At 29.0% G+C, this 27,803-nt stretch overlaps 1 protein-coding gene across 1 annotated transcript; it reads left to right on the forward strand.

Moving 5' to 3' along the window:
• The first annotated feature begins 1,561 nt into the window (after positions 1-1,561).
• IntS6 (integrator complex subunit 6) lies at positions 1,562-27,803 on the forward strand. The gene is made up of 15 exons (XM_087159048.1): positions 1,562-1,869; positions 4,659-4,736; positions 4,823-5,062; positions 6,263-6,446; positions 7,438-7,569; positions 7,673-7,902; positions 8,143-8,295; positions 13,124-13,256; positions 14,882-14,976; positions 16,006-16,116; positions 16,256-16,601; positions 19,423-19,559; positions 19,659-19,953; positions 21,252-21,506; positions 27,418-27,803. Exons 1-15 carry the CDS (start codon positions 1,753-1,755, stop codon positions 27,615-27,617), a joined length of 2,706 nt encoding a protein of 901 aa, XP_087015174.1. The 5' UTR covers positions 1,562-1,752; the 3' UTR covers positions 27,618-27,803.

The raw sequence follows: 27,803 nt of genomic DNA on the forward strand, positions 1-27,803 counted from the left end.
AATTTTAATTAGTCATTGAGTCAAAATTTTAATAGCGGTTACACCCGAAATTTGATATCATAATTTTTACATTTTTTGTTATTTTTTGAAAAGTATATATTACACGAAACAATAGCCCAAAGCGATTTTTTTTACTTAATTTATTTTACAAGATATTAACAATTAAATTTTAAAGCTCTTTTTAATTAAAAAATAAATATCTAAGGATAGAATAAATGGATTTTAAAAAATTGTATCTCATTTTGCGCGGAAGTTCTTGATAAAATAGTTATAAATAAAATATATTCTTCTAGTTCCAAGTTTGAATTAAAAAAATTATGTAAATAAATTATAAATAACTAATTATTCATAATATTATTCACCTAAAATTATAAATTTATTATTTAATATAATGTTTGTTATTTTGTGAAACTTTAGGTGAGGTTTTTAAATTCCCCTCCAAATCAACTGATACAGCGCGATTGAGCGATCAGCGGAGTGGAGTGGCAGAGCGCGCCGCGGTGCAGCCTTTCGCGAAAAAAGCTATAACTTTTTAGGGAATTGCGATCCATTTTTCTTGAAAAGCCATTTTGTTCACAATAAAATTTACTTTAAAATGGGTTTTGTTTGAACTTTGTACGACATTAACAATATTTTTGTTTTTCATTTTACAACTTAATTTTGCAATAAAAATTAAACTTTTTAAATATTTGTTTTATTATAATTATTTTATCAAAAACTTCAATTATTTCAACGTAAAATGAGATACATTTTTTAAAAATCCATTCATTCTATCCTTAGATATTTATTTTTTTAAGAGCTTTGAAATTTAATTGTTAATATCTTGTAAAATAAATTAAATAGGACAAATCGTTTTGGGCTATTGTTTTGTACAATATATACTTTTTAAAAAACAACAAAAAATTTAAAAATTATGATATCAAATTTTGGGTGCTACCGCTATTAAAATTTTGACTCTTTTAAAAAATAGAAAATCGAACAATCTAAACGATGTTTCAGGTGCGAATACTTATTTCTTTTCAGTCTAGAGCTAACACAATAGACCGAAGAAAGAGGTCTCATTTTCTCGAGCCAAAACCAGTCTTAAAGAGGGACCCGCACCCCTACTTGAAATAATCATACCTCGGTACCATAGTCACCGCCACGCCACCCCTCCAAACGAATGTCTGAGTACCTATCGTAGACAAACAGTACAATGAGCTGAATGATATTTAAACCCTCATGCTACTAAAGTGAAAAAGTCATTCTTCTCCAGACATGAACTCAAAAAAAAAAGGAGAAAAAATTTAACAAGTAAAAGGCTGCAGTCGCCATATCTTGTAGCCATAAATAATGATAGCGATATCAACGATGATAGAATTAGCCAATAGAAATGATTTATTTAATTATTAGTGATAACTGTAAAGCAACGTTCATTATAAAATGATAAAGAATGCAAGAATTAAGATTAATTTTAACTACCTTTCATGTACTACATCGATATATTTATTTCATTTAGATCTTTTAAAGATGGCTATAATCCAGTATATGATGATGTTGAATCAAATTATAGAACTGAAGTGAAACACGCAATTTCATAGTGTAAATTTTGTTTACTTTTTTTTAGAATTATTACTAGAAAATCACTTTTAAAGGAGTGACAGCAAAGACGATCAGAGATCGCACACCTCGCAAAGGAGTCAGAATATTCTCTCTTCCTTTAATCATAATAACTTAGATACTTTATAAAATACGTATGAACACTTTGTCAAGATGACTATTATTCTATTTTTAATTGATACGAGTGCTTCTATGAATCAAAGGACTTACTTAGGGGCACGTCCAACTTTATTAGATGTAGCTAAGGATGCGGTGGAAAGATTTATTAAGGTAGAGGGATATTTATTTTTATCATAGCCAATTCATATGAGATGATGAAAAAAAATTTAAATTTTCAATCTGATTTTTTTTTTTTTTTGAGCATTTGTGATTAATTAGTTTAAACGTTTTTTTTTTTTAGAATTATTATTGTGTCAATTTACATGATTGACTTTGTGATAAACGTCTTTGTTTTGATAATCAGTAGAAAAGGGAATAATTAAAAAAAGAACTGTTTATTTAGTAAATAATAAATTACCTTTAATATTTTAAAAAAATTGCTGGTTTGTTGATATTTTAAATTAGTTTTATTAATTTGTTTAAATTAGTTTTTATTTAGTTTCAAAGCTTAAATAATTGCATTTTATTCCTCGATTGTTTCAATTGTTCAGACTGTAAAAAAGAAATTTTTAAAATTGTTTATTAGTTTATTAGTATTTATTGTTTATTAGTATTTTTTAGTTAAATAAATGTAGATAAAATAGCATATTGTTTGTTGAAGGGCCTTTGAACTTTATGCCCTATTCGCATTGTGTTGGTTTCTTTGGATTTAGTATTAAAACTAATAATACCTAATTTACATAGATTAGAGTTACTGATTCATATAGATTAGAGTTATAAAAAAAGGTTATTTTCTTATACTACTTAGTAAATCCCTTATCCTTTGAGAAAACATCCCGTGGACTACTTAAATGCAGCCTGCAGGTGCTTCTGGGGATGGGAATGTTTTGAATTGCACATTTGAGTCATTACTTTTTAACGCTCTCAGTTTGTACAGATTCTATTGTAAATCTATCTTGTTTCTCGATCACTTTTAATGCAGTATTTGCTTTGGAATTTTGCAGGATTTTTAAAAAACCAATATTTTTAATATGTTACAATGGGGAATAGTGAAGTTAAATAACAATAACTTGTTTTATTTCTGCTGAATTCATCATAGATCCAGTCATTTTGCGATAATTTTTAAAAAAATTTTATGGCAGTTATAACTGTGGATGTAACGAATAGTAATCTGGCCAAATACCAAATAATCTGTCAAAAATATCGGCCAAATTAAAAAATTTTCATAAATATTATTTTTTATATATAGATCAATTTAGTTATTCTTGAAAAATTATCAAAACTTAGCTGTATTATTAGTAAGGGGCAAAGAGAATAAAACTTGAATAAAAATGTTTAAGATAAAAGAGATAATTAGATATCAAGATAATTAGAAATATTTAAAATAAATAAAAACTGAGAAACAGCTATTTAAAAAAAACTTAAGTTGGAATGATAATTGAAAAATTCATAATGGTTGAATTCATAATGAATTAAAAAGATAAATAGAAAAGAAAATTCCGTTTTAATTCTTAAAACAAAACTTTTTAATGCTAAAAATAATATTTTGTGGAAAAAAAATAATCTATGAAGTGTTAAATGAGATAATGTCTATCAGAAAGGATAAATCAATCTTAAATTTTGAAAGAAAATTTTAAAGCTTAACATCTCAGATTTACAATTACCATATTTTCAAGAAAAAGTGAAGTTTTAAGTCTACTATAAACCCTCTTAATTACTGTTTCATAATAAAAATGTCTACAAAAACAAAAGTTTTTTTAAAAAGAAAAATCTTGATAGGAACCAAACCAAAACACAAATCGTTCTTAATTTTTAAATGTCAAAATCTCAATTGAATTTTTTTCTGTTGTCCTATTTTTTAAAAGAAGTGGCATAAAAGTATAACATTTATTAGATAAGCTCTTTAAAAAATGCTGTATGTAAAATGCAACCATCAGTTTAAGGAAATACCTGGGACGATGGCACTTTAAAAAAAAACATCAGTGTAGACCAGTGTTTCTTAACCTTTTTGGTATAATGGACCCTTTTTAAAATTTTTTAAGAAGTCACAGACCACCCCCTGTAAAAAAAAATTATTGTAAAAACCATCAATTATTTTTACTTTACTTTATTTTCAATTGAAATAAAATTTGAAGGCTACTTTGTGTTTTTAAAAATGTTAAATTTTTATATGGTTTGCGAATGTTCTTTTCCTCATATTGTGGAGGATTGCTGTCATATCTAAGAAGAAAGGGCAAAAGATCGACTCACAAAAAATGAGGGGTTGATAGAGGATTATAAAAATAGCAAATCAGACGTAATCAGGGGGTTGTCCCTTCTGGTGCAAATGGAAAGCCGGTTGGTGCAGAATGTTAAAAATATGTCAGGGATATTAGAGGGTCCGCACTGAATTTGGGGTATCTCAATCACCTAGTTTCAAATATGTATGTATTTTCACCTTTTAGAAAAAAAAGATCAAGTTATTTAAATATTATTGATCCAATCGTCTTAAAAGTAGCCGGCGTACCCCCAAAATATGACCCATGGACCCTTAAGGGGTCCATGAACCACAGGTTAAGAAACCCTGGTGTAGACTATACCAGGCCGTGACACTTAATATTAAAAATTTTTAGGGTTATCAATCAATGTCCTACACATCCCTTGTATAATAATATATAGCAATTGTTATTGTTTATTATGTTTGGTGTTTGATTTAGCAAAAGAAAATTTACCATTACCAATTTCCCTCTTTTATTGAAGAGTTACCATTTTTTTTTATTCATTGTATAAAAAAAATATTTCCATTGTGTTTCTTAACCACTGAGCTAATTATCTGTTCCCCAATTTGTTTATCCACTGATAATCTAGAATTTTCGGTTGACTAATGAATTCTAGTTTTAAAAGAAAATTATGATTCTTCCAATTTTTAATAATTATATTGATGGTAGCTGTATCTAGTGTGTGATTATTTTATTTTCTAGATAAGGCAAAGAGATTCAGCTAGTAGGGGAGATCGCTACATGTTGCTGACTTTTGAAGAGCCTCCTGCAAATATCAAAGTATACTATATTTTAATCTTTGTTCTCTTTAACGGTGTTGTATAGTGTCACTTGTGGGTGGAATGAAAGTGAGTTTTTCTTTGCAGGCTGGCTGGAAAGAAAGTTTGGCCACTTTCATGACGGAACTCAAGAATTTGCAATCTGTTGGAATGACTACTCTTGGTGCTGCATTGAAATATGCATTTGACTTACTGAATATAAATCGAATGCAGACGGGTATCGATACTTACAGTCAGGGCAGATGTCCTTTCTATTTGGAACCATCGATCATAATTGTCATCACTGATGGTGGACGCCTCTCTACTACACTCGGCGTCCAAGAGGAAGTGAGTGAATTCAACTTCCTTTGTTATAGTGTTTCTCAATTCTTCTGTAATCCAAGTAACTTGTCTTCTTAAATTGACTGCTTCCCATTTATATGCAATAATATTTTGGATCTGTGGCATCATATATTTTAAGAGCCGAAATGGCATAGGTTTAAAGAGATAATTGTGGCACTTGCAGCATTTAATTAAAATTATAAAATGGAATTTTAGTCTTTTAAAAAAAGATTTTTATAATTAAAATTAACTTCTTCTTAAATCTAAAATAAAAATGTATTACAGAATAACCAATGTAAATTAAATAAGTTACAAAAAAAGCTTTTAGTTAAAGTGCTTTTTCATGAAATAACACAACATGAATCAAATCAGATAAAGAAATGACAAAATTATTCTATTGTTGAACTGTTCAGCAGATGCCTTTTCATTTTCTACCCGATATCTATTGTTTGAGCCAGAAAAAAACAAAAATATTGCTGAACATAGTAAATTTCAATTTTTTTTAGTCAGAATCAATATTAAAATCTTATATGAAGAATTTGTGAACATAAAAGAAAATAAAACTGTTTTTCACCACAAACTATTTTATCTTTATTTTTTTGAAAAACATACTAATCTACACTGGTGGTGCGTTCTATTTACATAATTGTTAAGAGTTAAAGAAGGTAAATAAATTTTACTTGTGATAATCTCCTTTGTAGTTTATCAATGAAAAAACTTGTAAACAATGGTTGTTTTACAGCATGTTATGTGCAGTTACAATAGTTTTAAACTTATTAAAAATTTAAAGTGCAATTTTACGTATCACAGAAAAAAAAATAATTATATTGTTTGTTTTTTTTAAAGACCAGATTGCAAGTTCAAAAAGGAAAGAGTGTGTATTGGCACTAATTTTCTTAGTAATGTGTGCAATGAAAGATTAAAAGCAAATGCAAAGGAGTCTAAAAAAATATGTTGGTATAATTTTATGAGGTAATATGGTTGCTCATCTAACATGTCCTTCCTTCAACAATATCTCTATATTGGAGTAGACATGTATTGGTGAGTGAGGGAGTGGCATGCCTCAGCAATTACCTTACTTATCTTATGTCATTTGGCTATGTTATGTTCGTACAGTGTTGAGTAATGAAAAAGCTTTTTGCAGTCTAAATTAGTCAATTGTGATAAAGTCAACGTGCTTAAAACATTTTATTTATCATTTTATAGCTAAATCTTCCTATGCACTCTTCTGTTCCTGGATCTGAACTGACAAAAGAGCCTTTTCGGTGGGATCAGAGACTTTTCTCCCTCGTCCTCAGGCTGACTGGAATCCCCCCTGCTGACAGAGAGCCCTCTTCCGTCGTCCCTCCCGATAATTCCCCTGTTGATGCAATGTGTGATGTAACAGGAGGTGTGTGTAACATTCTTGTCATAAATTCATGTATTTATTTTTGGGCCTCACTTTGGCTCGCCAAATTTTAAAAAGGAGATTATGAAGCTGGTGACATTTTTCATTGTATAGCTTTTAAGCTGATAGAAAATTAGCTCTCTGTAAAACTTAAAATATTTGACTTCAACAAGAGTATCAGACTATGAAGTTTAGTACTATATTCATGATTTTTAATTGTTCAATTATTTGGTTTATTTTTTAATGGCTACATAATTAGAATTTTTTTAAAAATATGTGATAAAAGTTAGATTTCTCATCTTTAAACTGAGAAGGATAGCCATAATCAGTAAGATATAGTCCCAATTGTTTAGTTAAAGAGACATAGAATTGTTATTTTATACTGTTAATTTTACAAGTTATGGAAAAATTGTTGAAAAATCTAGCAATGAATGCATTTGCCATTTTGAATTACTATTTTGTGTCTAATGTGGTTCTCATAGTGTAGATTCAGCATTTGTTTTCACAATATGCTTAAAATAAACATTAAAATGGGGAAATAAATATTTATAAAAAAACAATATGCAGGCATTTGTTCATATTAAGTAAAGAGCAAAAGATTTTGTTTATTGAAAATTGTTATATTTTAGGAAATTAGTGAAACAGTTGTTCATGAAATAATGATATTTGCAGAGTTTGTTTATAATTCATTCCTTAAAAAGGTCTAGCAACAAAAGAAGGCTTAGAAATACTGATTTTATATTATCATATTAACCAGTATAGCGTTACAAACAAAATGTATCTGCCCACATAATCTATAGTGCCAAAATGCTGCAATCTGAGATGCTCACTGCATATAAACCTGACGAACAACTTTTAGTTCATTTTCTAGAAAAATGCTGAATCAATTAATGGTTAAGCTTAAGTACTTACACCTGATTTATCTGTTTGCACAATTTATTTTAAATTTCTTTCTTATAATTACTATATTTTTGTATGAATATTTGTGTTGCAGGTCGTTCTTATGCCGTTATATCACAAAGAATGTTAATGCAGTGTTTAGAATCACTTGTTCAGAAACTACAAGGGGGCGTAGTTATCAACTTTGAAAAGATAGGCCCTGATCCCCCACCACTAAATGGTGAAGGTAACTTTGCTTTTTATTATTATCAAAATTCCTACACATTTTATCATGGTTCTCTATTCTTTACTCTAAAACACATTTTTTATTTAAATTCATTTTTACTTAGAAATGGTAGAAGAGAGAAGTACTTTAAAACCTGCCTCACCAAGTTTAAATCCACCCACTCCGGCTCAAAATGGGAGGTCTAGTCCTGCTGTTTTTAATATGAGCAACAATGCATCTTGGCAATCTTGTCGTAAGCTGATCTATGTGCAGAGGTCTGCTCAAAAAGGCTACACTGTTGGCCACTGGCCACTTCCTGAATCATTTTGGCCTGATCAAAGCAGTCCTGCATTGGTAAGTGAAATGTTCCTTTAATCTTTTGCTTACGGCTGGTATAACAGGCGGACCAGAATGCAGGGCTTCATCGCTCTGAGCTCTGTCAGCAAAGGGTTAAAGCTTATATTTATTTCTTTTAAAATAAGTCTTTTTATTAATTTATTTTTAAATTAAAGTTTTGTTCCAAAGACCAATTTAAAGAAAAATTTAAGTTATCAAAGTTGTGTTGTAAGTTATACTATTAATTATTTTTTTCAGCCACCTCGAACGGCTCACCCTATCGTAAAGTTTTCTTGTGCAAACAGTGAACCCATGGTTATAGATAACCTGCCGTTTGATAAATATGAATTAGAGCCAAGCCCCTTGACTCAGTACATCCTTTCTCGGAAGCAGCCAACTGTTGCCTGGCAGGTAATGCTGAACTTTTATTTTGTTTTATTTAAGGAATTTCTTTCTCTTATTTTATAGAGTGTTTCATTGAATATAATTTAATTGAAATGTTCCGTTAGTTATTCAATCTTTTATATTTTGTGTAAGTATATATATATATATGTAATACAAAAATTAAATACTTTTGTATTAATAAAAGCATTAAAACTTCATTCCTTTTCATAAAATATCTTTAGTAAAGGATAAGGGTAGAAATTCTATTTTGGGACTTCAAGGCTAAAAACATGCCAATGAATAATAATTAGATTTATACTTCAAAAGAGAAGTTATTTTAAGATCTTTCACTTTCATATAAGGAAAGATTAAACGATTTGCTATGAGTAATAAATAAATTGATGAGGCGTAAGAATACAGAAAAAGGCAATATGACTAGCCTCTTCACAACTTGTAATCATCCTATAAAATGCAGGACCGAATGTTTTTGCGTGGCTTTTTGTTGTTTATCATGCTGAAATAAAATCCGTCAGCTTAGACGGGATATGTGTTCCCCCTCTCCCTCTTTTGAGAGGGGTTAAACTGCTATTTCACCATCGTTTAGTAAAATAAAATATTATGCCGAAACTGGACTCCTTAATCATGCTGCTTTGACTACTAATTAAGTAAAACAATAACAGTGTGGATACACCGAATATTTCATATATATATATATATATATATATATATATATATATATATATATATATTAAGTATATATATAGCACAAATAAAACAAGGAGAAAAGCGAAGAAAATTAATAAGTTTTATTAACTACGCATGAGCTGCAAGTTTATAGAACTCAGAAAATAAGTTAAAATATTGAGAAAATATAGAAAAAAAATAAAAAATAGAGACAAGAGAAGAAAATTATTGAAAATATATTTAAAAATATATAATTTTTGATATCTAAAAAAAAAATAATAATAAATCCAGAAAACAAAACAAAGAAAAGATATTATCTCTTCATCAGCCCACGCAATTATATCCGCAAAAAAGAGTGCTTTCTGATATTGTATTAATATAGCCAAAGCAAAATATATCAATACAATAGTGTGAGGAGCACTCAAAACAATTGAAACGAAATTAGAACACATTAAGTAAAAAATGTATACGAAAAAACAAACAAATATATATATATATATATATATATATTGAATAATAATTCAAAATCATTCTATACAATGAAAATAAAATTACTTGAATATTGCGGCATTTTTATATTAAAATTTTTTTTAAAATTAAAAATGCTTGAGCCATTTATTTATTTTGATAATACTGGTAAATATGTAAGTTTTCATAAAATCTGGAGTTTTTGTGTGCAGGATGTAAAAGTATTTAACGTGAAGTTATTTATTGTGTTTTAATGCAAATAAGATAAATTACCAAAACATCCCAATGCTATAGAATTGAAGCATCAAAGTATTACCAACTATGTTGAGAATGTTTTTATTGAAAGACATAATGACAACTTTTTCATATCTTGGTGGATGCACACATAGATTCAGTAATTTTTATGAATAACATTTACTTAAATAAACTTTTTCATTTAATTTTTGTATCAAAAATGTAATTTTATTTATCAGAATGGTTTGACATTGAGATGACAACTGTTTTTAGTTATTATATATTCTGGTTTGTATCAATATTTCCTTTAGCAGTTTTATTTAGTGATAAAACAAAACCTTTTGGAGATGCTCTCTATGACCTTTTATTGAGTAATACATGTTTGTATATAAATAACATTTTGAATTGTCCTCCTCCAACATGAACCTGCTGCTTTGCAGTAACACTTTTATCCCTGCTGCATTTGACAGCATAGCTCATGAATGCATGATATTTTAAGGCACATCAGGGGAAAATCTATTTAAATCCATGACCTCATGGGGAAAAAAGGTTTTTCCTATGATTTTTTTAAAAATAAAAGTGGAAATTTTAGTCCATATTCTTTTGCAAATATCATGTTTATATGTGTATTAGATTTCTGGATATCATACTTTTAAAAAAATTGGTGAGAGGGCAAAAAATTTAAAAGTTGGTTTTCAAATTCTCTTGGGAAAAACTGTCCTCAAAACGGAAACAATGAAAAGCTTTTTTTTTTTAAGGACTACAAAACGGTTTTGTGTAAAAGAGCTACTATTTGCAGAAAAATCTTTAAAACATCATGGTCAAAAAATTTAACATACAAACTAATTTTTTTAAAAAAAGTGAAAATCTAACTAAGATATATTATAGCTTGCCAATATCTGTTTCATGTTTGCAAAATAAAATTTTATGCCCAAAATGCTCTGAATATTTGAGTACTTAAAACACCTACACATTTTATTATATACCAGGTGAATACCTGTTCTCTGTATGGGGTGGAAAAAATTAGAGTGCTATTTAATCAATACTGAACAACACCACAAAACCATGCACAAAACTAATACATATACCAACAAAATTAATAAAGATAAAATAGTTCTGATTTTTTTATTTATTATTTTTTGTCCTTGCTGGGGGCTCTACGTCATTAGATCAAGTTTAACATGTTTTTAGAAGTTCATCCCATCAAAATAATGGTTGACTGTAATCAGTGTCTTTTGGAAAGATGCTGTTGCTCGAGGTCAAATCATGTTGGTTAAAATTTACTTCAATTAAATGAAATTTTTCTGGTACTTATCCCTTATGAAGGCCAGTAAAACACCTCTTTCCGCAGTATTTATATGAAACTACATAGTAATGATGCAGTTTTAATTGTTACCAAATATACTTAACTTTACCTACTTTAGAATATTTAGTATTGATTAAAATTGCATAAATTGCCATAGTACAAACAGCGCCTATTACCACAATTAAGCACTATTGGTATCATAGTATGGCGATTATTTATATGCCAAATGTAGTATGTCGATTTTTTATATTTCTCTTGAACGAATTAGTACCATATCTCCATTAATTTTGCTTCTTAGTACAAAATTTATTTTCTATTATATTAAGTAACTATTACTAAAATTAATTAAACATCATTAGCGTCAAAAATAGAATGGCAATTTTTTAGGTCTTATCTAAATGAATTAGAACCATTTCTCCAGTAATTTTGCTTTTTAGTATGTAGCTTAAAGTTTTATTTTAGTTAGTACCTATTACCAAAATTAATTAATCATCATCAGCTTCGATTATATTATGGTGGTTTTTTACTTTTCTTCTAAATAAATAAGTACCATTTCTCCTTTAAATTTGCTATTTAATACACTATTTATTTTTTTATTTCAATTATAGTATCTATTACTGAAATTAAGCGTATTTTATCTTTTCTCCTAGACAAATTAGTACAATTTCTCCATTAGTTATTCTCTTTAATACATAGCGTTTTTTTTTTTTTTCGTTAGTAACCTATTACAAAATTTATTTAGCTTCAAAGGCATCAATATTCATATGACAATTTACGACGCTTCTTCTAAATGAATTAGTACCATTTCCCTATTTATTTTTCACTTTATTACATAGCTCTTTTTTATTCCAATTAATACCTTTTACCAAAATTATTCAAGCATCATTGATGTCAATAATAGTGTGTTGATATTTTACCTTCCTCCTAAACAACTTAGTGCTATTCCTCCATTAATTTTGCATCTCAGTGCATCAAGTAAAATTATTTAGTTGCTTAGAAATAAGTTTTAAAAGCAGAATTATAAACGAAATACAAATCTATTAATTCTCATTACTTAGAAATAAAAAATAAAACTAATTTGGTAACCTAGTATGCCTATGCTACCATGCTCACTTTAGTGATTGTACTTATTTAACATGACTATTAAAAAATAATTAAATATCTAAGTGTGTGCAATAAGCTCCTTTTTGGATTAATGAGAGCTATAAGCAAGTAAGCAGCACTTGTGCTACTTTTAAAATCGTAATCGTCTAGGGCAGTGGTCGGCAAAGTGCGGCTCCAGAGCCGCATGTGGCTCTTTGGCTCCTTAAGTGCGGCTCTGGCACAAATATCCACGGAAGGCGCATTAATATTTCCATTAAAAAAAAAACTTAGTAAGAAAAAAATTACATCTTATTTTGATAAATTAAAATTCTTCTATAAAGCGAGAACATGTATAATTTTTTGTTTAAGTTAAAAGATAGATAGGTAATAAGAATTTTATATTGTTGTGAAAATACGTAACGAACATCGAGTTTAATTTTTTTAGTTTTCGTAAACGTTAACACAAACCATGTACAAGCTACCGGCTTAAATTGTTCGTATGTTTTCGGCGTACTCCGGTGTGATACAAAGGTACCACAAGCATGCGCGCATACTTTTTCTAAAGTAGTGGGGGTACAAATTGGCCTAAAATTAAAAACAACATACAGACCTGACTTACTCAAACTTTCCAAGGAGATGCAAGCATATTGTTCGCATTAATAAATATTTATTAAGTATGAAATTTAGTTTTATTTAGTGTACTACTTATTTAATGTAATAAAAGTTTATTAAACAAGCAGATTTGGCTCCTAACTTTTTTAAAAATTGTTGTAATGTTCATATTTGGCTCTTTGGCTAATAAGTTTGCCGACCACTGGTCTAGGGTTTCATTCATATTAGTTTTGCTAGCTCTAAGCCAATGAGAAAATTCCATTTTTTAAATGTCTCTCCTGAACAATCTATTTGAAATTTTGAATGAATTTTAAGATTGATACTCACTGCCCAAATTTCACGACGTTAGCACAAATATTTCTGGAGTAATAAGAGGAACTTCCACACACAAGCTCTTCATTTTATTATTATTATAGATGTATAGAAAATTTTGTCTTTCATATTTTTAATGATATTTATATTCTTCAGGTATTTGTGAGCAGCAGCTACAAAAATAGTGATGTAGATTATCCTTTTGGCTACCTGAAAGCTAGTACAAGCCTCACTTGTGTCAATTTGTTTGTTATGCCTTACAACTATCCTGTTTTACTACCTCTTTTAGGTATTATTTGTTCACTGTCAGTTTGTTATTTAAATCTTTTATTATTATTTAGATTGAACTTCACTTATAATTCTTATGTAATAATTGAAGCTTCTTCTAATTAACTTGTTGTAAGCAATTTTCATATTTAGTAATTTATTTCATTTTATATTGAGTTGTGATTTTCGGCAACAAAAATTTGTGAAGTAATTAAATCTCTGTATCAAAATTAAAACAAGAAAAGGGCCTGCATTAAAATATGTCTCCATTTATCAAATTGTGCTCAAAATTTGATGTTAATTATCAGTGTCATCAGCTAAAATATTTTTTTATGACGGGCTGCCCAATACAGTATGGAAACACAAATAAAATGACTAAAATTCTTTGCAGCATTTACAGCTACTATATCAGTTTGTCCTGGACAGCAATTTAAGTGATCACTGCTCATGTCAGGCAGAATGGTGGGCATATCAGAGAGCTCACCAATCTAATTTTATAAAGGTGCTTCCTAAGGTAATTATGTCGGGTAAATATCCTGAAATCAACTACCCCCGCCCTGTCTGGGCAGATCATATGGTATGGGATTTTACAACAAGGTATCCCAGGTCTTCCCATTGGTTAGGTTGATAATAATATCTAGCTTTAAACTTGGCTGTAATAATTTTTTTAATACTATGGTAATTGGTTGAGGAAGGTTAGACGCCACCTTTGTTAGCAAATCAGCAAACTCGTTCCCTTCAATACCACAATGACTTGGTATCCACTGTAGGGCAAGATTTTGTTCACTTTTTATCAGAAAATCTATCAAAGGTTGATATTTAAGAACAGAACTATTTTTAACAGGCACAACTGAAGAGATAGCTTTGATAGTGGCTTGTGAATCAATGAAAATCACAGTGTTCTGTTCCTCTCTTTCTACAATTTCAGTTGTTGCCATGTGAACAGCATCCACTTAACCATCAAAATTTGTACAATGCTTACCAACAGCTCTGCTGAGGCTAAAGTACCTGAAGTAAGCACCAGCATTTGTATGAATCTCAGTAGTAGAACCACCAGTGTACACATGCAGCCAGTGCTGTTTTGGAAATCTTTTGCCTAAGTTTATTATTAATTTTCAACTATGTCTGTTCTTTTTAGTAACAGGCAAAACCAGATCCAGTTTACACTGAGGCAAGCTCAGATGTCTATGAAACTTTGTTGTTACCAGTAAGAATTGTCTCTTTGTAGGAATGTCAAAAACAGTAGACAGCTCTGTTGTCACCTGTAAAAAAATAGTTTGTGATTTTAACCTGTGCACTGTCGGGTTATAGCTCGTCCAGAAGTCATTTTGCTTCTTTAGTCTACCCATCAACTTAAAAACACCAATTTTTCTATGATGGGAAAAAGGCTCTATTCTAGTCTGCTTTTGCATGCCCAGAATCGGAGTAGAGAATGCATCCCCTGTAGTAATTCTAAGGGTGTTATTTTTGAATGATTTCCATACTGTCCTGCACTGCCTCATCAGCTAAAATATATTAGTAAATAATTTTGTGCCACTTTGTATATCTTTTTAAAAATTAATTAAACATTGCCATTCACAGTTTATAATTTATCATTATTTATTTCCTTCTTCATTAAAGTAACATTTTATTATTTTTTCTTTTTAGATGATTTGTTTAAAGTTCATAGGTGCAAACCTCCAAGAGAATGGAAACAGCAGTTTGACAATTATCTGAAAAATATGCCTTTGTATTATGCAGCTGTAAGTTTATTTTCCATTTTATTTTTCCTCTTTTATGAAAAAAATATCCTTTTGATTTAGGGGAACTCACTAAACTCACCTGAAATAATTTTTTTGAAAGTAAGTAGTGGATATTTGTGACAAAAAATCATAAAATCACTCTCACTAAACTCACCTGAATTCACTAAACTCACCTGAAATAATTTTTTTGAAAGTAAGTAGTGGATATTTGTGACAAAAAATCATAAAATCTTAGACAAAGTTTCACAGGATGGAATCTTATTGTATCATTACTTAGAACCATTAGACAGAAATGTATGTTGGCCAAATAGCATGTTACAGAAATTCCCATAGACAAAAAATATTTTTTAACAAAATCTCGTGTACAATAATGTATCGTATGGCAAAATCTCAAAAAAAAAAAAAAAAAAAAAAAAAAAAAAAAAAAAAAAAAAACGAAATCAAAATAGTATTTAAAAGTTTCATATACAGTAGCTTTTATAGCAGGTAACATTTTGTTGCAAAACCGTTTTGTATGTGCATTTCATTTTTGTTTCATATGTAATGTTTCTCTGAATTTTGAAATTGTTCCTTGTGTTAACTTTATTTTCCTTAATACTTAACTACTCATTATTTTAATTTTTTTTTATTAATATGGAAATTTGTGTTTTTTATTGCTTCTCTTTAACCTTCTGCTTTGAATTACAAATGCCATATTACAATTTATCGACAAAAGAATATTAAGTTGTGCATAATTGGTTCGATTATACCTGTAACTAGTAATTTCTGTTAATAAAATTTCATTTCGTTAATGCATTTGCTTTGCAAAGAATTCAGGGGGGAAGGGATCAAATTTGCCCTCAAAACTAATTCTGCAATATCTTGGTATACTTTTCAAATTTTTGAAAGTAAGGTTTAGCATTTTGAATTGAATTTGGTAAATGGTGGAAGCTCACAAGTTATATTTGTTAATTTGAAATCAAAAGTTAAGTGTACATGTAATTACCCATTTATAAAATTTTAGTTGAATTAATTTTTCTTCTTCCTCAGCCTCTTAAGCGAGCTTTACAAAGAATGGGTGCTCCTAACCTCGTGCCCGATACTATGGAAAATTGCTTGAGTTATAGTGTTTTGAACTATTTAAAAAGGCTAAAAAACCAGGTAAGTACTACTATTTGGCAAAATTATTAATATTGCTTTTGTTTATTGGATTTGTTCTTTGCTTATCTCATCATTTTTGTGTAGTACAGTGTAGATTATTTTAAGTTCTAACTTGGCTATTTTATATTTATTTTTTTAGGCTAAAACTGAATTTGAAAAACTAATCTCGACCGTTGGAACCAAAAAGACTATTTCAGACGGAATTCGCGTCAATCCGGCTCCCCAGCGCCCTTTTGGCGCCTCAACTAAACTATCTGAAATGAACTTGACGCCACATTTAGTAATGAATGACAGATTTACTGCTTTGAAAAATGATATAAATGATTTTAACCATTTTGTTTTATACGTTAAAGACAAAGATATTAAACATGAAAGTTATCGAAATGCTTATGATATACCCAGAAATAATATTTTGGATCAGCTAGCAAGGATGAGATCTAACTTCCTACAATGTTCATTGAGCCACACACGACTTCAAGATGAAGGTTAGATTACTTTATTTCTTTTAATAACAGGGTTCCCATTACTCAAGGATCAGATTTAAAATCCCCTTCAAAAATTACAATAGACCATCAATCAGCCTCAACTGTATGCAGCTATTTAAGTTAAATAATTGTAACATCTGTACTGTAGTTATTCCTTTTAAAAATTTAAAGTTATAGTGATATTTATTCAGTGACTATTTGTTTCTCACAAATTCTAATATTTTACTTAAAAAGTAATGCATAGTTGTTGGCCAATGGGAACTTGAAACCTCCTCAATTTCGAGACAGACTCTGTGCCAATTGCAACGTTATCGACATTGCACACTAACCACCTTTGCTTCTCAGGTGATCAGGCACCCATACATCTAAAACTTAGTAGGCTTCAAGACACCACAAGGGATAGAACCCTGGTACTATATAGTGCTTTATGGCAGTTCAGTGCTTTTACCACTGTTTAAATGTTTGACTTATTAAGTTATTGTTTTGTATATCTAAAATCTAGTCTGACATTTTCTTAGTGGGAACCCTAATCAATGCTTAATTTAGATATTGATATTTATTTTTAATTTTTTAAAACTTTTAAATAACAATTTCCATTTGCTTATTATATTTTTTTCAGTGGTCAACTTGTACACCTAACATACTAAAAATTTTCTATCTCATAAAAAAAAAAATCCAAGGTCAACTTGTACACTGATTTGTACCGTACATAAAAAGATAAAGAATTTATAGAATTATTATAAGCAAATACCATAAGTGGAGGAAAAATAAATTTTTAGAAGTTTTTTTAAATTACTTCAGCTACTTGCATTTTTTCTTGTTCAAATTTCAGATTTTTTTTTTCAATTATTTTAAATATTTTTTGCACATTACGTTTTTGGATTTCTATTTTCAGCGTTTTTGTTTTTTTACACAACTCATCCTTAAATAATGAGAGTAAAAGTCACGAAAATCGATAGCTCAAACTTAGGGACTCTCCACCATTTGTCTTATGGTTTAGGCATATCTGCAGGATTCATTGTTATAGACTTTTTGGATATTCATTCATTTTACTAAAAAGATACTCCTAATTTTACCTTATCATAAGGGTCACATTCCCCCTAAAAAATCCCCCCCCCTTAAACTATGCTAGAATTTTGCTGGTGTTCCTAAAAAATGAAAATATTATGCAAAATAGCACATAAATCACCCCAACTCGAATGAATGCTCTTATCTAAATCAGGGCTACACATGTTCAAACTATCAGCTTCAAGCAGATTACTCATGAAAATAGCGCTCAACACTGCTTCAGAAGCTTTCATCCTCCAGCAACATTTTGAAACATTTTCGCTGTGTTTTCAAAGTGAATTATTATAGAATCGATTATACAATTATTCAGTGAAATGAATAAGTTCATAGACATGTTCATGCAAGATCTTGTTGCTGCCAAAAGAGGCACAGATTTAAGGAATACTATTGTTGATAATGGTAACTATTGGGAATAATATACTTCTGTTGAAAGCGGTGTGTTTTAATGTTCGTAAATTTTCATGGTAAGAGCGGTTTATTGAATTTGATTAGCTTTTTCTCCTAGAAAATATGAATTAGAATATTTTTAAAAAATTACCTTTTCTCGGATAGTTATTTCAAGTTACAAGTTAGTTATTTCTAAGCTGTTTGCTAGCTGCTATATTAAAGCAATCTAAATAGAAACAATTTCATAAACAATTAAGAGAGGTTGGAGAGCATCAGCGTGGAGGAGTGAAAAAACAGTGCTGATCTATTCAAGTAAAATAAAGATAAGCAGTGGATGACAAACGTGTTAAATCCAAGTAATACACCCAAATCTCTATGGCGGTTATTCTAAACACAAATGATCAATCTAGGAAAATTGTCATTTTATGCGCTTATTGTATATTCTAATAAAATTTTACTTTAATGCTTTTGAAGATCTTAAAACGTTAGAAAAAGTCATGAAAGTCAGGCTGGTATAATTATTTTTGAACTTGGCACCTCTCAAAGCTGAATTGCGGTTCAAAATTACCACTCCGGTTGTTCTAATGTTAATTTTAGAAATTTTCATATTTGTGTTTTTTCAATGGACGACTTACACACCAGACATACCAGAAATTTGCTACCTCATAATTAAAAATAGGGTGTTGATTTATACACCAGTATGTACTGTATTTTAGTCTTCTTTTTTTTTTTTAAATAAAATTTGCCTTTATTGTGCTTAAGTAAAGCAAATTATAATTTTTCATTTAATCATTTACTCTTTTTAAAAGTTGTCAGGTTGTGTACAGTGTACCAAAAAATGCCTTTATTTGTTTATTTTTTTTGTAAAACAATATCTTGATTTTTTTCATAAATTCTGCGTATGTGCTTTTTTAAACCTGTAAAAGTAACAAAGGACTTTATTTTTAAATCGATTCCTAGTGATCTTTCTTCCTTTTATTTACTTTTCAGTATCATTTAGTGACCAGTCTATGTCATCATTGCCTATTGTACATAATTTTGTTTTAGTTAAAATTAAAAGTATTTAATTTAGTTTTAAAATTAAATGTACTTGCTATTCTCATTGCAGTGTTCAGTATAATTTTAGATATTTTACTGGTAAACAAAATTGGTTTTCAGTTTTATCCCCTATTTAACTATCTTCCAACGCTTTCTAATTTGAGTCTCTTTGTTTCATTTTTTAGTGAAATGTTTTAATTTGTTTAATGTTAATGTTTTTAAAATGTTTCAATTGATATCAAAAATTTTTAGTTTCAAAAATGTGATTTTGTAAAAAAATATTTGAAAGACTTGGAATAAAAGAGTGTTTTATCCTGTCTATTTCCAGATCAAATGCACAGTCTGCCTGTGAGTCAAATGGGAAATTATCAAGAATACTTGAAACGTTTCACTCCCCCATTGAGAGAAATTGAATCCATCCCAGTCCGTCAGCACATGTTCGGTAATCCTTTCAAAATAGATAAGGTAATCAGTTTATTTTTACGTCTTTTGAATATGTTCTAATTTTACATTTTTACTTTGCTTTATTTAATGCATGAATTAATCTGTTTACATTCTTTGCAGAGAATGATGGTGGATGAAGCTGATATTGATCTTGTTGGTGGAGGTGGTGGGGGAAGCTCTCCAGTGAGGGGGCAAAAGCGAATGTTAGACTCCCCCATAGGGTCACCTAAAGCTAAACGCAAGCCTGGACCTTTGCCAAAAGATTTTCCCGTTTGGAGGCCCCAAAGCCCCACCCCCGTTTCCCACAATTTAAACAATTTATCACCTGACGTTAATATTTTACCCTTTAATCCTGCAAATGACACGGATGATGAACTTTTTATTATAGAAAAAGAGCGCCATGCTCCTCCACTGAGTAAGATTTTTTACTGTGTTTTTTTTTCGTTTCATTTATGACTTTGATATTTTTAATATAAAGATAAATATTAATTTAAATGATGTGACTTTTATTTATTCTGAGTTAATGCAAAATAAAAAATTAATTTGGCTGACCTGACTTGATTTACTTAACAAATCTTTATAAAAAATATTAAATTTTTTTTTGTTTAGTCATTAGTATTAAAAAATAACATATTGAAATTGTTTCACATTCTTTCATTTTCTTTCTAATTTAATATTTTTTAAAGGGCAAGAATTTTAGTGTTTTCTTCTCTTTATTTAGTTATATAAGTAAATGGGACAAATTTATAAATATTTTTTTAAGGGGAAATATATTTCCTCTTTAATAAGTACCGTTAGAAAGAAACTTAATAATTAAATTCGTCAAACAGATTTATTTGTTGTTCTGTGATTCATGTTTAAATGTGAGAAACGATAGATATTTTTGAAACAAACATTTATTTTGAATTTAACTTACACAGTAGCTATAAAATAGTTATTTAAAAAAAAAAATTTGCCTTCATCACTTTTAAATTTAGTTTATTAATTTAATTTCTTTAAACTGCTCATCGAGTCATTTGTAGATTCAATCTCAAGTAGTAAAAAAATAGCATTGTAGTATTGTCGCATTTAATTAAACTTCATATTTTTTAACCAGTGTGTAAACTGTTCCATAAATCTGAAATGAAATACATCATACAATGATTCAATTTAATAGTTTAGATTTGTTTTAATGTGTACTTATGTTTTTATTTATCTGGATTCAGTTTTCTTTTATTTTTTTAATTTAATCTAATACATCTTTTCCATTTAAAAAATTCCTGTTTACAACAAAGCATAATTCGAATCTTGAATTTAAAAGTAGTTCTGAGAATATGCTATAAAATGTCTCATCTAACAAAGAGAACACAAACAACTTTTATTTTCTTTTATATCAAACAGTATTTATATAGGCCTTTAATCCAGAACCTACACCCTTGACTCAGTGTAGAGTATTTTCTTCTTTTTTTCCCCCTGCTGAGTAAAACTGTTTTTTTTCCCCCTGGGAGCTAGTTAATCACAAAATGCTATTTTGCAAAAAAAATAAACGTAACGATTTATTTAATTGACTGTATGTCATATCATTAAAAAAAGCACTTTATTGACATTTTAAAACTAGTAATTCACAAGTTTATACTTCTAGTAGATTTTAATTTCATTTGAAATAAATGTTATATTTAATTTTTTTATCATCTTCCTTTTAATTAAAAGTTGAGTTTTTCTTCTTTTAATTAGCACACATGGATGATGGGCTGTTCACATGGAATAATAATACAGATATGCAAGTCATGAACCATGTCAACTCACGCAATGCTGTGGACCACGAGGAGGACGATTTGTGGGACGATGAAGACCCCGGTCTGGACCTAGCGCCGCCCACTCTAAATTGCGTGAATGATGTAAAACATATTTTCCAAGATACACTTTTTCGGACTGAAATCGTACGCGTCAGAAGCTCTTTATTTAAGGAAGTCCGAAAACCAGGAAGGAGTATGTAGATATCATGTGTATTTCACATTGTACCTTATGTAGTGTGTTTAGAATCAATTTTAGGGTGTTTTGAAACGAACATGAAGAAAAAATGTGAATGGTGCCAAAATGAAAAAAAAAATTTCCTGTTTTCTTGAATTAATTTTCAATGTCTCCAAATTCTGTTTCTTCTCTAACCACTTATTTTCTTACTCCCTAACACAAGACAAACTCTTTTTCTGTGGCAGAAAAATGCAGCTCAATATGTGATTGCTGGATTAGTTTCTTACTCACTGCTGACCACAGTGATGGTGCAAAGTGCTTTTATTGTCCAGTAAACTAAATGTGTAAGATTTTGTTACTTTTTTTTCTTTATTTTTTTTATGTAAAGTAAATATTGGTTTTACTAAATAATAGAAACTCCATTTGCTTCAAAATATATGAAGATAATTTTGCAAGTCTGCATGTTTCAAGCACTCAAAAATAGGCACCAATTCTCAAGACTTGCCAGTGGCAAATGAGAAAAACAAATAGATTCAAAGCAGAAAGTTATCAACAACAATTAAAAAGGGGAAAACTAAACTAAAAAAAACTGCAAAAAGAGGCATATCACAGGGTTTGTAATTATCCTGATTCTCTTGATACAAGTTGTTTTGTCCCTGTTTGTCTGGATTTCTAGCTTTTTGTCCTGATTCTAGTGTGTGTTCAAAACATTCCTATTTCCACGAATAAAAGTGTGAATTTTAAAATAATAGATTTTAAGAATTTTCAGTAGAATTTTTTTTTTATTTTAATAAATAATGCTAGTAAAAATTGCAAAATTCAGCTGTTCTCCTGTTTCCAACTTTTGGTCATTTTATGAAAAAGAAACTCCACATTTCTGCAGATAAAATTTTTTCTTAATACAGTGCCCGCCGCTAATAAAATCACCGGATAATAAAATCAGCCGCTTTATAAAATAAAATCGGCAAAGACAGAATCGTTATAATATTAATACATGTTAAAAACATCCTTTAATAAAATCAGTGCCGCCTCTTTTTAAAATCAAAATTTTGACTACTTAATAAATCAAAGGTGCAATATTTCAGCTTTTTTTGTTCTTATTTATAAAATTTTATTTTTTTGAAGTTTAAAGATTTTTTTAGAAGAAGCAACAGTTACTCACAAACCTGTGAAACAGGTGTGGTTAGCACTTTCCTGTGATATACATAGTGTAAGAGTTAAGGAAAAATGTGGGTGGTAAGCGGCGAGTTCATAGAAATCAATTTATCAATATTAATTCCTTGACTTGAATGAAGTTTGGAGAAACCTATCTCGCTCAACAGGGGGCGAATTCTTATCTTACTTTTTATTGTATGAACCATAGAAGGGAGAGAAGTTTCTTTTGTTATCTATATTAACAGAGAACATGAATAGATTTCCAAAAACTGTCTGTGCTCATGTTCCATATTATTTAAGCCGTTTGAGTAAATTATAGTTAGAGTTAGAGCACATATCATTTTTAAGTTCGTTTGGTGTTAAATTTTATCAGCATGCCGAAAAGGAAGGATTTGAGTCTTAAAGATAAATTCGAAGTGTTGCAAAACTATGATAAGCTTCCTAAATGTAGTCAACGTGAAGCTTCAATGGAGATGGAGATGGGGCTCATAACTGTTTCGAAGAAATGATCAGCAAGAAAGAAAATTAAATGAACGAGAATTTTTCACGTTACGTAGCTATTGACAATAACCTGCAAACATCAGGAGAAAAATCTGATTCTGAAATTGTTACAGACATCAAAAATAGCAAAGTTATTTCCCATCAAGAAATGGAGGAATCAGATTCAGAAGATGAAATAAACTCATCAGTGCCATCTTCAATGGAAGTCAGAAAAGCACTTAATGTATTGCGGCAAGCTTTAGAACAAAGAGGAGGAATATCGAAAATTATAAAAACTTCTATAAACTCTCAAATGTTGAAAAGTTAACTTTAAATACTGCAACTCAAGCAATCATTGATCGGCTGTTTGCAAAACTTTTGTAAATTTAATCTTATGTAGGGTTTTACTTCATTAAAATAATTAAATTTGTTAAAATAAAGCATTAATGTGGTCATTATTTCAGCTTTTAAAGTGTGTGCATTTAGAATGTATCATAAAATTTTTTTTTTTTCAAATGTCAAATCGCCTTTTAATAAAATCAAAAGAGCATAAAAGGAAAGTGATTTTAATAAACGGCAGGCACTGTATGTCCAATTGCAAATTGAAAAGTGGTTTAAAGATTGAACATTTATTATTAACATTTTTGTGTAGAAATACTTTTCTCTTATCCAGCAATTTGCAATAAAAACATTCTAATATTTTTTATTATTTTTAATTTCATTCGAGAATTTCATTTTCAAGAATCCAAATGAATCAACTGAATCCATCTTCTGATTCAGCAAATTATTGCAAAATCGAAAATACTATAAATTATTATTTACTTTAAGTAATGTTTAGTTAGGCAATTCCCTATAGTGGATGAATTTTTTTCATGAAATAAAATTGACGTATTCTACATAATTTTTTACTTAAAAGTACAAAAAAAACTAAACTGAAAAAAATATTCCTTCTTTCTCTCTCTCTCTCTCTTTTTCTTTTTTTTTTGTTGTAAATGGTTTGGAAAATAACTTTTTTTTTAATTTCAAAAATGTATGAATTTCCATGCTGATTTCCAAATGCGAATTCTTAAGTAATTTTGTTTACTTAGTCAAAGTGTTAAAGTATTATTTTTTTATATCAATAAAAAGTGTCCTTTAGTCAGTTAGAGTTAACAAAATTATGTAAGTATGTATTACTATGATAAAAAGAGAAATGTGAAAAAAGATTATAAATTTAATTGTTCTTTGAAATGTAACTAGAATAATCGTAAATTTATAAAAGTTTATGTTAAATTAGAAATAGTTTTTTAAAATCAAAAAATTCCATATGGATATGCTGCTTGTATGTATTCACACAATGGACAATGATTTGAAACTGATCCATACAATTTATTAAATTTGTTAAGTGCATTGCACAAAAACTGCTTGCTTCCTTCTCTAGAACTTACTGGATTACAGGAATGACCCTAAATATGCTAATTACTTTGTGTAGACGATATTTTCAGTTGAAAAATCAGACGCATACCTTTCTTCGGCGGATTTGGATTTCTAATCTTTAAAAAATTGTTCAATTGAAAATAAACAGCTTCTAAGTAAAAGCAAATTGATGTGCAACAACACCACAATGAATGTAATAAGAGTAACCATGGAATTGCCTAGTTTCTTATAATTCTTATACTTTATAATTGTTGTTTGCTAATAGCGATGTACTATGTTTTCTTTTCATTTGTTTATTATTGTGTATGTTACAGGCAAAGTTTGAAATCCGGCATTGTATATAATACCTGAAACTAGCCGCCAATGTATCAAACGATTCATATTTCATACATTTCCTCGGCATTCTATAGAATGTCTAATGAGATTCCGGCAAAGTATAAAATACATCTCCGATTCGTTTCGAATGGCAAGGCATTAACGAGGCAAATAGCATTTGTCATTCTATAGAATGCCTGGGTATTATATACAATGCCTAGGAAAAATATGTAATACTTCTCATATTTCATACCTTGCCCAAAAACATCCGGCATTATGTACAATGCCGGCGTTTTATACTTTGCCAGTAACATATATACTTAATCTTTAGTATAGAGATGATATATGATTAAATTTATTATTGCAGAAAAATATCTCTAATTTTCAATTTTATTTTTAAATTTATTTTGGTCCATTTCTTTATTGAGGAATCTAATTCCAAAATCCAAAAATATCAGATTCACAAATTTCTTACTGTATGTATGCATGCTTGAAATCATACCTCTTCTTAAAGTAATTCCTGATTAAATTGTTCGAACTTAATTTTTTTGTTGGAAAATTAGAATTAAAAGGTTCTGGACATTTAAAGAAATATGCCACACAAAGCAACAATTTCAAATCAAATTACAACATTTTTTTAGCTCACAGTTTCCTCTTATTAAAAATAGTTTTAGTATGTATCATTAGTGAAAGCATTGGTGTGTAAAAAAGGTATTTTGCATTGATATGCGTTTCTCGCCCACTAGGTTTTCTCTCAACTTTATTTATTTTCCATTTTCTGTTTCACTCCAGTGGTTTTCTAGTTTTAATTTTTGATTTAATTTTCTATTTTTCGTTGACAATTTTACTTTTCTGTTTCAAAATTCTTTTATTTTCCTCATATACGTCTGGTGAGTCTTGAGAATGAGCGTCTGTATTTGAGTTCGCAAAACATTTTAACCTTTATTACCATTTTCATATATTTTGAAGCAATTTCATTTTTTCAAGTATATCTTTTTTCAATTTTTGGGGGGTATTCGTGAAATTTCAAATATAAATTAGTTAAATTGTTTGAAAGAATTTCTTCCTAAATTTCAGTCTTTTTCTCCTTTTTTTATAGCTATGTGACTAAAAAAATCTTTTTCCTTAAATTTATTTATTTATTCCTAATCTATTTCACCATAATTCCATAATTTAATTACAGGCTTTTAAATTGGCAATTACAAATGTGATGAAAAAAGGAACCCTATATCTGTAAACCATTCTGCCTCAAGCTAATTTCTTGTTATGGTTAAAGGCAAGTGAACTGGGGAAATATTTTTGCAATAAATGCTCTCAAAATCGACATAGTATGAGTTGATGTTATCTTAAAACAGATACTTACATGACTTTCTTGTTAATTGTTAAAAAAAAAAAAATCATAAAATAAAGTTTTTCGATTCACTGAAAAATTAACTTTGCCAAATTAAGGTTATTAAAATAGTGTTTAAGGTTGTAAAAGGGATAAAGCTCATTGAAAAGAAGATGACAAATATCATGCATGCTCCCTTTTAAATTTCTGAATGCACTTTCGATTTAAATGAAATTTCTGCATAATGATTCAATGCACACTTTTGGTTATTAATGAGAAAAAAAATCTAATTTTGAGAAACTAACATCAAGAACACCTAGGATATGAATCTAGGAAGATTGCATTCTTTGTTCATAGGGAATTATGAATATTTAAAATCGAAATAGTGGTATCAATATTTTCTTTGAATCTTTTGCTTAAAAAAAAAATAAAAAATTCCTTGTCATTTGTTTTGGAAGTCCAAAAATGTTAGACATTTATTTTTAAATTCATTTTTATGAGAATAAAAAAAAACTCAAGTCTGTGTACATCATAATGAGCTGTAACTGTTCAGTGTGTATTTCTTACAGGACATTAAAATAATGTCACTTCTATGAAATAACAAAGGGTTCTTTATGTATCGGTCAGGGGTGATTGTGCTCCTGAAAAAATCCTGATATCCGGATTTTTCGCTAACTGCGATGCGAAAGTTTCCAAAATCCAAAAGTTTCAAGAAGTCATTGATCACATTTATATATAAAAATTCTTGTATATTAAATTTAAAAATATTAGAACTAGAATTTACACTTGGCATCTCTTGAATTTGTAAATATTTTTTCTGGTAGTAACTTTCACATAATTATTCATTTAAATTTTGCTGCATATAATTGATTTAGAATATCATGTTTTGAAAATTTCAATGATTTAAATTTATATTTTTTAAAATTTTGTTTGAATGATTTTACTCAAGAAATTTTCAGGATTTTTGAGTTGGGCCCACTATCACCCCTGTTATCGGTTGCTCTAACTTATGGGGTTTGTAGTTAAGGTCATTGACTTTATATATATATATACATACAAACTTATTTGTAAATTTGGAAATTATGTACTTTTTGCATTTGTGATTTAAACTAACAAATGTTTTTGATATATGTGACCTTTATCAATGTATAACTGTAGAATTTGATATGGTTCTATATTTATTTTTCTTTAAACAATGTATATTTGATTAATTTTTTCTTCTCCTTTTATTAGATTTCACTCAACTGTTTCGTCAGCTGGAAGCTGTGGACAATAATTTAGATTTTCAAATATACATGGTTAGAGAGGTCATTAATGAAGCTTTTAGGTTCAAAAGAAAGTATTTAATTAAACTACTGGAAGATTTTGAACAGAGTCTACTGCAAACTTCTAAACTACCCCCTCATATTGAACCTCCCACCTATTCAAGATAGCATTATACATTCATTTTTGATCTTCGTTTACAGCCTTAAAATCATTTCATAGAGAAATTAAGATGTCATTTGATGTTTCAGATGTTGATGTTTTTAATGTATATATATATTTAAAAAAATTTCCTTTGTTTTCTGGAAGTGAATTTGGTGAGCAATAGAAACAAATATATACAGGGTGTTCGAAAA

This window comes from Parasteatoda tepidariorum, chromosome 3, assembly GCF_982258835.1.
Source record: "Parasteatoda tepidariorum strain Cologne lab strain chromosome 3, Ptep-v5.0, whole genome shotgun sequence".
In the NCBI taxonomy this organism is placed as follows: domain Eukaryota; kingdom Metazoa; phylum Arthropoda; class Arachnida; order Araneae; family Theridiidae; genus Parasteatoda; species Parasteatoda tepidariorum.